Source organism: Phyllostomus discolor, chromosome 2 (genome assembly GCF_004126475.2).
Source record: "Phyllostomus discolor isolate MPI-MPIP mPhyDis1 chromosome 2, mPhyDis1.pri.v3, whole genome shotgun sequence".
Lineage (NCBI taxonomy): Eukaryota > Metazoa > Chordata > Mammalia > Chiroptera > Phyllostomidae > Phyllostomus > Phyllostomus discolor.
In genome coordinates, this window is record NC_040904.2 from 156,895,511 (window position 1) to 156,907,516 (window position 12,006).

Consider the following 12,006-nt stretch of genomic DNA (forward strand, 5'->3'; position numbering starts at 1 on the left):
AGTGTATAAATCAGAAAAAGGTTGTGATTTTGTGTGTTAAATTTTAGACAAAAATTTTATTTTAAAATGTTATTTGGTTCTTACATATTAGGTGATGAAAATTTGGTGATGACATACCTCTATTCAAAATCATGTTCTGTGAATTTTTAAATCTTTGGTTTTGGCCCTGGCTGGCGTAGCTCAGTGGATTGAGCTCAGGCTGAGAACCAAGGTGTCGCAGGTTCAATTCCCGGTCAGGGCATATGCCTGGGTTGCAGGCCATGACTCCCAGCAACCACACATTGATGTTTCTCTCCCTCTCTCTCTCTCTCCCTTCCTTTTCTAAATAAATAAATAAATAAATAAATAAATAAATAAATAAATAAATATTTTAAAAGAAATCTTTGGTTTTGCCATTTCATTTGGTACAAAATCTGGAGGTTGTCGGGGAGAATACTGATACGTGTTCACATTTATGCTGCATTGAAAAGGGCAAGTCATTACTTAGCCTTTGTTTGGATTCCACAAGTTCCCCAACTGTAACATGTCTGTTAGTGTGATCCTTTCAATCTATTTTTTTAAAGAAGGTAATTATTTTTTAAAGATTTTATTTATCTCTAGAGAGAAGAGAATGGAGGGAGAAAGGGGGAGAGAAACATCAGTCGGTTGCCTCTTGCATGCCCCCAACTGGGCACCTGGCCCACAATCCAAGCATATGAGGGAATTGAACTGGTGACCTTTTGGTTCACAGGCTGGGACTCAATCCACTGAGCCACACCAGCCAGGGCTCAATCTATTTTTAGTGGTTCACTTGTCAAAGATTTATGCAATTAAAAAAAAAACTCTAAAACTTTTGTTTTTATAGTACTTCAGTTGCCAAAGCTAGGTGTTTTCATAAACATTATAATATTTGATCCTCACAGCACCCTGTAAGGTTAACAGGGCTATCCCCTGTCTACGTATAGAAAAACTGAGGGTTCCAAACGTTGCATGACACATCCATCCTGAATAGTATTACTGCCACACTGACCTGAATCCAGAATGCTGAGCTACATGGTCTTGTGATCGAAATCAGGCAGTTTGCAGAAATCAAATCTAAAACAATTGTCCACTTTCATCTGATATTAGAAATAACTTATTCAGTACTCTTAATCTCATAAAATGTGCTAGAATATTTTCAGTATTAATAGACTAGGAATATTTTGTAAAATTAGAGTGTGAAAAATTTGTTTTAATTATGTTTCAATCCATGCTTATTTAAACAAATACTTCTTTTAGTTAGGTTTCAATTTTGGTTTTCTAGAGATTATTTTAGCTGATAGAAACTTATTGTAATAAGAATGTATACTTATGATATTTCTGATGGTATAGGTGGTATAATTATATGTGTTTATATGTTTATATATATGCTTATGTTTTATCTACTGAGATGGAGAAAAATTTGTTCTGTGTGCATAAACCTTTGGTATTGTACAGTCAGTTTGGATGTCTACTTGAGTGGGGTAAAGGAGGAAAAGTGGGACAACTGTATAGCATAAACAATAAAATGTTAAAATGCAAAAAATAAAACTATTTGAAAACAAAGCTTTAACATATAAGTAGCTGAGAGAATCACTCTGCATATTTACATGAAGCAGCAGAATGAAATACTTAGCTTAGCTTGGAATAAAAATATAAGAATGCATCTACCATACCCACCAGTAGATTACTTAGAAACTGGGCTTGAAATGACTCAGAGGACATGCCTCTCATTTTTACAGCCAACACATGACCCCCCAGGTGCCTGTGCTGAATCCTTGCTGAGCTATCTGTTCTCTCACAATCTCTTTTCCTCTCTGTATCACTTCCTCTTTCCCTGTCCTTCCAAGCACTAGTTTTAGAAATATATGTAGTCTTATATTATGCTTCAGAGTTTTTCCTACTCAGGATTTTCAGAAGAAGCTGGTGGATCTTTGTCTGCCACTGGAAATCAAAGATTTTTTAAATTAATGTTTATCAAGAAAGCTTACAATAATAAAGATTTTGTATTTTTCACAATGATCAGAATGTACATAGAAATAGTCCTATTCCCTTCCCATGTTGTTCTTACACTGACACTCAACCTGGAAGCCACTCCTGTATAAAATGACCACTGAATGGGAAGTTGCTGCCCTACCTAAGACCCCCCCCCCCACCCCCTACAACCTCTGGAGGGCAGGGGGCCCTTTATGTATGTTTGTAAACTTCCGCCTCAATTCAATTCTTCCCAGAGTTCCTCTGTTCATGGGACTAAGACATTTCTTTTTTTTTTTTAATATTTTATTTATTTATTTATTTATTTATTTATTAGAGAGGGAAGGGAGGGAGATAGACAGAGAGAGAGAGAGAAACATCAATGTGTGGTTGCTGGGGGTTATGGCCTGCAACCCAGGAATGAACCCTGGCTGGGAATCGAACCTGGGACACTTTAGTTTCCAGCCTGCGCTCAATCCACTGAGCTACGCCAGCCAGGGCAGGACTAAGACATTTCCAATACACAGGCAGCAGATCCCTCCTGGGTAATGAGAGCTGACTGGAGAGACAGGTACAATGGCTGCCTATGTGCAGAAAGTACATTTTTGAATTTTACATCTTTCTTTTTGTGGTAGAATTTGAGACTAGCTCTGGTAGAACAAAATCTAGAGCTAGCTTTTGTTTGTTTGATGTTTCTTTTTCATAGTTGATCACTAAAACAACAAAACAAAGGAAAAGAAAAATAGCCTTTCTGTAAGTGATTCATGAAAGGACAAGTTACTATGTCAACTAATGGAAGAAAACCAAAGTATCCACAGTAATTTTTTAAGAATGCTGTTTTTGTTATAACGATTCCTCAAAATGAACTGTTAGGCAACTCTAAACACCCTCATGAATAATTAACTTTCCTGAAATGAGTCAAATAAGCCCTCAGTTTTTAAACCATTTCAAGAATGGATTTTATGGAGCCAATTCCCAAGGGCTTTCTTGACAATGTGGTCTAACTGCATTCCTGTGCACAAAGGTCTTCCTTCACTGGGGCCTGGCATGATGCATTTATAGTCTCTGGATTGTGTCCACCAAGCCAGTGCAAAGCACAGGAATTCCAGGCTCATTCTTTGGGCCTGACAGGGGCAGCTTCACCAGTTAAGATCTTCCTGGACACAGTTGGAGTCATTTAGATAATTGTACAAGTGGCTCTAAAAATGCTGTGAAGTAATAAAGATAAAAATATGGGTGTATTTTCTATAAGCTGAAAACATCTGAATATGGTAGTCTTTTAAGATTCAATAATTTAATAGAGCACATACCAGCATTTTGAATTACATATTAATTTCTAATACTAAATTGTGTTTGGAGTTTTAAGATTATAGCTGTTTTATGAAATGATTATATTTTCTTCTTCCTTTGTAGGTAACCCATTAACTAAGAATAAATCAAGTGATCCTCAAGGCTGATTACATTGAACATATGCATAGAAACTTAACTTCTGAGGTGATCTTGAAGGAAGATTTTTTATACTGTTCAGAAGAGGCACTCCAGACTCTTATTTCCAAGGGATTTCATGGCTCGTAATCAGCATTTTCTTGAAATCAAGACTTTTAAAAAGTCGGACATGAACTTCTATGTCATGAAGAGTTCATCAGATTTGAACTGTGTTCAGCTTGTAAAATTGCACTTGCTAAAAGAATCTGAAGTCGCCATCTGAAGAGCTGGTGTTTCTGGGTGATGTCAGAAACACTTGCCTTTTGGGCCTTTGGCTCCAAATGTGACTGCTTTTCTTGTTTCTGAAAGTCTCCCAAGTTCACTGGCCTTCTGTCATGGATGTGTTCCCGGGTCTGGTCCTGTGTTCGGTGGCTAGTGGGACTGTATATGGCTTTAGTGACATTTCCTTTACAAACTTCTCCAGCATGGCGTGGACTGAGATAATTTTATTTGTATCCTAACCTTTGAGCTCTGAAAGCCTATCTGTTTTAACATCTTAAAGTTGCTTTTGTTAAAGGAATGGAAAAATATATCCAGTGATAATAATTATTGTTGGCAAGTAATAGTTACCTGAATACATCAATCACATAAGAATGTATAGACTAGCTGACATGCTTCCCCAAGGCTAACACACCACTGCAGCTCTCTGTCAGTCAAATAGGTAGTAGTTAAAACTGAATTACCCTTTTCATTACATACTATTTTGTACCTCTAGAGCACTCTCCCTTTCCATTTTTTTAGAGTGGGCTTTTTTTTTCTTTCCTTTTTATGTTTCCTTTTTTCCTTCACAGAAATCAGTAGTGAGCAGTCAAGTACTTAGGTAGCCCTCAGTTTCAAAAATGGCCAGGGATGCATGTGGGTTTCTGATTTCTTAGCTTGGAAGTTATTTTCTTCTCATATTTTTTTAAACTATCCTTTCTATCTCATTTGAGAAGACTGTCTCTTGCTCAATCCCAATGACTGTTTGAATGCAGTTCATTCAGTCTGTTGATAAAATAGATGGTTCATTTTCCTTGGTCTCGATATTACAAATATTTGCTTATAGTTGTCCCATCTGAACAATTTCTTAGTTCTGTTTTTACCCACATTTTTTTAGTCATTTTAACATTTGTGGTTTTCAGTTCTACCAGAAAGTTTTATAAATATTTAAAGGCCTTAAACATGTATGTACATTTTTCCTAAGTTATTACAGAATGTATAATTTTATACTACATTTATTTTGTTTCATTTATGAAATGAGGGGAGAGAAGAATGGAAGTTGCAAAGCCATTCTGTAATAATGTTGTATAAACTTCGTTTGAAAGAATGTAAACAGAGGGATTTCCTGTGTTCTATTCATCTTAGACTAATGGGAAGATACTTTGGAAATCATCCTATTAGCAGTTCCACTACAAAAGAGAAGTTGTGGCCATCTTTTGTATTTCTGGAACTTACTGACATGGGCAATTAGGTATACGTTGGTTTCCATGATGGAGGCTGAGACAGCCTGGAGACCACTGGTCTGTTAGTTGGTAGCAACTTTCAAAGACGGATACATTACCTAGAATCTTTTCTGGGCAGAATAATTAAAAGTGTTAAAGTTTGTTAGAAATTAAATTTGTAAAGAATGCTTTTGACATTGAACCAACATATACTGCCCTACGAGTCAATGAAATGACTTCTTCCTTTCATTTTAATTATGCATAAAACTAATTAGATGGTCCATATGGATTTTGCAATGGTTCAATACTGTATGAACTCGAAGACAGGAATAACAGTTGTGCTGGAGTTTCTGCATTCATTATATCATTAATATACTTGGAACAAAGAAAAAAACCCATATTATTTTGGAAATTATGAATTTGTCCTAGGTTTGTTTGAAATTATAGATCATGCCTCTTATTTATTAAACTATGTCCTTTCAAACAACACTGAAAATTCTGTATTATATATAAGTGTATATCATGCATATCAATAGAAAAAAATAAATGGAATTTCAAATATACTAATTAGATTATCCCCAATAGATCAATGTTGTGACTATTCAGAAAAGGTTAATAAAATTGGGATATAAAATGGACTCTCTTTCATGAACTATATTTGGAAACTCTGTTTTCTAGTGTTTTATTTTAAAAGCACTTCAGTTACAATTGAGGAAAACCTCTGAATTCGTGTGGAAACTGACAAATTTTTCAATCTTTTAAAATAAAAAATCCATGGCAAATCTCACCATTTACACAGGTGTCAATATTTGATAGCTTAAGAGTCACAAGAACTTATGAAAATAGCACAGGGACTCTGAGTACCCCCTTCTCTCATCCCCCAGTGATGACATCTTATGAAACCACAGTATCATCAACCAAGGGTTTGATGTTGGTACGATAATACTGTTAACTCAAATACAAACCTTATTCATGTTTCACCAGTTTTCACATGTGTTTTGTATGTGCTTATGAGTGTGCATGTGCTCTTACCCTCTTTGAGTAACTTGGTAGCTAGCCACTGTAGTATGCCATGGTGTGGGTTAGGGTATGAGAGTACGCATCAGTGAGTAACTAACTGATTGGTCTGTGATAACTTTTTGAGGCTCTCTGTTTTTGGAATAACATCCTATAGCTTTATTTTACTTTATGTTTATATATCCCTGTTGCCTTAACATGAAAACTTCCAGTTTTAACACAAGGCAGTACATTTTATGATTTTAAGTTTGGTATCAGATGGTTTTAATAGGTAGGAGAAGATCTAAGAATTTGTGTCTATGGCTGAGTGATCCTGTTCTTTATTTGCATGGGCAAGTCCTTTGCTACTATACAAGACTATACAGGTGAATTGTGACTTGATGCACGATAGCCAATAGAGTAATGATTAAATTAGACTTTTCAAAAGTTTTAACTATTTTCTCACTTTTATTGTTGATACATCAACCTGAAAAAGCAATATATTCAAAGATATCAAATAGTATTTTTCATCATCCAGCTTTTCTCCTTTTGGCTAACTCTAGTTGAGAGAATTAGACGGATAGCAGACACTTTGTTTCGAGAAACTGAAAAGTTGGGGAGACATGTACTGGACCTCTCCTGCTCCCTGTACCTACACAGAGAACTCATAGGGCATGACTACCTGTAACAAGGTAAGAGTTGGCCTGTCTGCCTTCCTTTTCTTCTGTTCTTCCTTTCTCCCTTCCTTCCTTTCCTTTAGTTTTGTATATAAAATGCTTTGAAATGCTTGAAAAAGAGTATAGGTACAGATTTCTTCTTCATTGCATTGACTTGTACTGTGTGACACTGTAAAAAAGTAGTGTAGTGTATAATCTGGCATTTAATGCACTGTCATTAAATTCTTACCAGGCACAAGCATATGAGATATTTGACTGTATTGAATTTTGGAGTTAGCTGAAATTTAGCCTTAAAAATGGCCTTTAAATTCAGCTCAGTAGATATTTTTCAGTTCCCTGCATATATACTATGCTAACCAATAGAAAGTGGATACAGAGAAAACTTATATTTCATATTTCTTTTGACTTTTTCATATATGTTTTTCTTCATTATACTGCAAATTACTAAATAGTATGGACTATGTCTTAAGTATTTTTTTCTGGAAGGTCCTATCTGTTATACAAAATGGTTGAACTTTATTCTGTAAGTTATATGAGCAGGGCAATGCATGTTCAAAGTTGTGTTTTATAGATTTTAGCAAAAATGTGACTGAAAGTCATAAGAGAGACTGTGAGCTTGAAGAAAAATGAGAGAGGATTAAAGTAATCCAGGGAAGAGCTACTGTGGGCCTGAGTTGGGCTATTACACTGAGGAGAATGTGAAACAATGGATATCAATCCTGGCTGCAATTTAAATTAGTTGAAGATACTAAAAGTTATCCATGCTGCTAGTCTACCCTGTAAGATTCTCTTAATCTGGGATTAGAGTCTGGGCATAGGTATGTTTTTAAAATCTCTCCAGGTGATTCTAATGTGTTTTTCGGGTTAAGAATCACTGATTAGGTTTCACCAAGGTAGAAATCAGGAGTTGAGTGAAAAGATCAGATGAGTGAAAGGGAGATTGGGAGAAAATTCTGGAAGGTTCTGAACCTACTAAAATGGGATAACAGAGTTTCAGTTAAGTAAGATGAAAACCTGACTGAAAAGCAAACTGAGTGGCAAATGGAGACAATGAGTTTATTTTTTAAGCATATTGAGTTTGAAGTGCCAATGATATGTTCAAAAAGGTCATGGCAGATAAGAAGTGAATAGGTTTTATTTGATTTGTAATGAGAGATTATTGTTGGCCTTGAAAAGAGCAGTTTCGATGAAGTGCTTATTGTAAAACTGAGATTTCAGTGGGTGGGAAAATGAATGACAGATTTGAAAGTAGAAATAGTTCAGGTAGATGTCTTGTTCACTGGGGATTGAGAAAGAAAAGTTAGGGTAGTGGTTATGTAGGTGAGGTAGAATTGAAAGAGTAGAGTTTTCTTAATATAGGAGAGATAAGTAAATGCTAATATATGCTGCCAGAGAAAGAGAAGAATGGGATTAAAAATTCAGAAATTAAAAAACATTGATAAAGGCTGGGGTATCCTCATAATGTATAAGGCAGGGGTGTCAAACTCATTTTCACTGGGGGCCACATCAGCCTTGTGGTTGCCTTCAAAGGGCTGAATGTAATTTTAACTCCTTAACAGTTAAGGAGTAGTTGCATTTATACAGTCTTAAAATTATTATTCCTTATAGTATAAGGAATAAGTGGGGCCAAATCCGGTAGAAAATCTATTGGGATGTAAACAATGAAGAGCCACTTGATGTGTAGGTCTTCGGTGGCCTTCCCCAGAGTAGTGTTGGTACACGTTAGACCCTGAGTCACGGAGCGGTCATTGGGGTTGATTAGTACCTGAGTGAGTTTCCACTTGTACCAACGCTACTCAGACTTGCAAAATTAATGATTCCAAGATCACAAATAGATAAAGAAGAGAAAAATTAACTTAGTGTCTCAGTTTCCTTATTTATAAAATCAAAATACCTCACAGGATTGTTCTGAATAATTAATGAATATATATAAAGTGCTTAGCATTGTATCTAGCACATAGTAAATATTTACTAAATGGTGGTTCTTCAACTGTGAAAGATGTCACAGTTCTGTTTGCTCTGTAATCATGTAAAATCATAGTGATAGAAAATAATATATATGATATAAAAGGAGTTGGACCCTGCTGGTATAAGTAAGTGTTAAATAGAAGAAGAAAGTATAGAGGCATTACATTTAAATCATCTTTTTTCTCCCTAAAATTTAGTGGCTACAGGTAGGTAAAAGAGCAACCTTACTGACAGGCTAAGTAAGAGCAAGTCCTCCTCTCTGACAGGAGAGGACAGAACAGGTTATAGAATGGGTGGAAAGATTTGGCAGAAAATGAGAAAATGAGGAAGAAAGTGATGAATGAACATCCCGGAAGAAGAAATAGGTGGTGTGGGACTATTAAGTGGAAGTGTTAGTGTGGGTGAAATAACATTTCTTCTGTGAGACTAATGAACAAAGATGAGTGAAGTAAAGAGAAATTTAAAATTGAGGCAAGGGAAATGGTGCTAGGGGTGTAGGATGAGGAATAAGGAAAGATCTATTAATTCAATAACAAAGATTTTTATTTTCCTTCCATGTGCGAAGAAATGTGTTAGATGCAGGAAAAATATTAAATGGTAAGCTTTACCTACTTTTCAAATAGTATCATTCTGCTATTTAGCTTAAGAATCTTCAAATAAATCCCTCAGATCACTGAGGTAGCATAGCAGCCAGAGAGAGAGAGAGAGAGAGAGAGAGAGAGAGAGAGAGAGAGAGAGAGAGAGAGGGAGAGAGAGAGGGAGAGAGAGAGGGAGAGAGAGAGGGAGGCAGCTGAAACTGTAATGGGGAAATTGAAGAACAGGGAGGTCCAATACATCCTCAGAAAGTCTATTGACTTGATGAGGGTGAGCCATATTAATAATTAGAACCTCAGTAATGCCTGAGTATGCTATAGAAGGACTTTAACAACTAGTTTATGTTCTTTATTAAGGGTTTATGTTTGATTTTTAATTTAAAATGGGTTTTTCTGTTATTGTGTTTGTTCATAAAAAGGTTTATTAGTGTGTGTATCAGTTCCCCACTGCTGTGTAATACACAACTCCAAAAGCAGCAACATAAAATAATAATCCTCAATTATTGTTCCCCAGTCAGCTTGGGGGTCCCGCTGCTCTTGTTGGGCTCACACCTGTCTGCTGGTAGCCATGGCTGGGCAGGCAGTGCTGAATTTGTCTGGACTTTCTCACATGTGTCTGAGGTATCTGGCTGAAAGATGATTGCAGATGATCTAAGCTGTAACAACTGGGTTACTACTGAGTGGTGTCTTGTCCTCCACAAGGTTGGCTTGTTCTCATGGCAGAAGAGGCAGGATTTTGAGAGAATGAAGACAGACAGGCTCAGGCTCCTAACTGACACACGCTCGCTTCAGCTACATTCTCTGGCCAATTAAGTCACAAAGGTAGTTCAAGTGCTAGGGGTGGAGAAAGAGACTCCCCGCCTCTTGATGACAGTTGACAGATAGAAGAAAGAAAAATTGGGGCCATTTTTCAATCACTTATCTAGTGACTTTTACTAAGTAGTTTTACTCAATACAATATAAAATTCAACAAACTGTGCCTGCTTTTCTGAGTAATATCTTCAATCCTGTTATGATTTTGATACTCATCAACTCTAAATTCTCCAGTGGTTCCCCATTGGTGTCCTCATATGTAACCTATACTCTGTATCAGACATAAATGGCATTCTGCCATCTGACCCCTGCCCACTTCTTCATGCTCCTGATGCCCACAGGGTGCCGCTAACCCTGTCACACCCAAGTCCTTGTTTGTAGTTCTTAGAACATGCTCTGCTTCTACAAACACTTCTTTTGTCTCAAGCTGGACTAGCCTTCTTTATCTTATCCTAGCTTTCCCAATCAGCTCTTTCTCATACATGTAAGTTTAAATTATTAAATTCTATTAATATTTCTACCATATAGTGGATACACAGTGAGATGTAATCATAAAATTATTATTGGTAAAATAGTTTTGAAACAGTCTTTCTAAAATCATACTGTCAAGAAAGACTTAATTCAGGATTCTCCAAAGGTTAGGTTTTACTAAATATTTAATCTTTGCTATATGTATTTTCTGTTGATATTTTATAGTTGAATTGAAAACATTTTATATAGATTCTTTTTTAAAGCTACTTGTGAGGAAATGATCTGTATTCCATTCTGAAGTCCTCTTTTTATTTGTTTATAAAATTATATAAGGCAGAAAAAAACACTCTAGTTTTCCTTCAGGAGGTTTGCCTTAGCCCAGTCTCCTCTGATGCCCACGGGTGGACTTAGGTGACTTTTCTCTGTGTTCCCAATGCTGCCCTTTGTAATGCTTCTTTGTCTGCTGTCTAGCTAACTTCTGCAATTCCAGTCTTTTCCTCTCTGTAATCTGACTGAGTAACAGTGCCTGGAATGCAGCAGGCAACCAAGGCATTGCTTATTAAATGCATCATTCCATGATTTAAATGCACTACCTAGGTACACTAACTAGTAACTGAGTTTGCTTCTTGTTGACTGACTTATTCCTAACACTGAAAAGCTGAATGTCAGCTTCTAGAAAACATTCTGGCCAATGGAACATGACTGTGATTTGCAGTGCAAATGTCATGTGAATCTTTTTTTGTTTTCTGGCTAATAGTTTAATCTCTCATGCTATGCATCAAGAATGTCATAGATAAACAATCTGAGGTATTAAATGGCTTCTCCTAATTTGCATGCTGCTAAGTAGCAGAAAGGTACAACCTAATCACTGTTGTCAGTCTTTGCTGGCTCATTCTCATGGAAAACATTATCTTTCATTTAAGAAAACAAAACTTTGAAGCCATAGGAAACATACTTAAATTACAATTTTAAAGTTGTTTGTTCTGCAATATATAACTTACTGCTATTTCATTCTCAGACATTTCAATTATTTTACTAAAAATTTCAACAACATTGGTCAACTTTTATTTTCATTTTCAATGTTTTCTTTGTGGATTTCTTCTCTGCTTTTACAAAATTGATTTTAGAAATGTTTTAATTCTATGGTGTTCCTTCATGATAGCTAATGATGTATGTTGCCAATGCCTCTAAACACTAATTAAGACACTTAAATATTTTTGTTGGCTTAATTATTTCTTGTAGCATTCCTGATGATGTTATGTAATTTATTTGACCCTCATTTCACCTCTGACTAAACCTTAAGCCTCTTTTCTTGCCTGGTAATTCCTACTTAGTTTTCAAAAGTTAAAATGGCCCATTTTCTTTTTTAAAAGACTCATTACAGTATCCAGTTTCAAAGAGAACCGTTAAGCAGTTGTGAAGGGAGGGTGTGAGATATCTCTTTGTGTCTCTTACAGGTTTACTGAGAAAGAATACTTGAGAATGGATTATAGATAATCACTACACAAAGAGCTTTGAAAAATCCAATTACAAGATTTCTAATTTAAGTAGAAAAATGGAAAAAAGATGTTTTAGGCTCACATAAATATAATATGCTATTTTGCAGACTAT

At 35.8% G+C, this 12,006-nt stretch overlaps 1 protein-coding gene across 1 annotated transcript in view; it reads left to right on the plus strand.

The window, feature by feature from the left end:
• TAFA2 (TAFA chemokine like family member 2) overlaps positions 1–5,516 on the plus strand; it is a 428,493-nt gene extending 422,977 nt beyond the window's left edge. The window contains exon 5 of the mRNA XM_028533421.2: positions 3,385–5,516. Coding sequence (XP_028389222.1) covers positions 3,385–3,396 — 12 coding nt within the window. The 3' untranslated portion in view covers positions 3,397–5,516. The remainder of the gene's footprint in view (positions 1–3,384) is intronic.
• Positions 5,517–12,006: the final 6,490 nt, after the last annotated feature.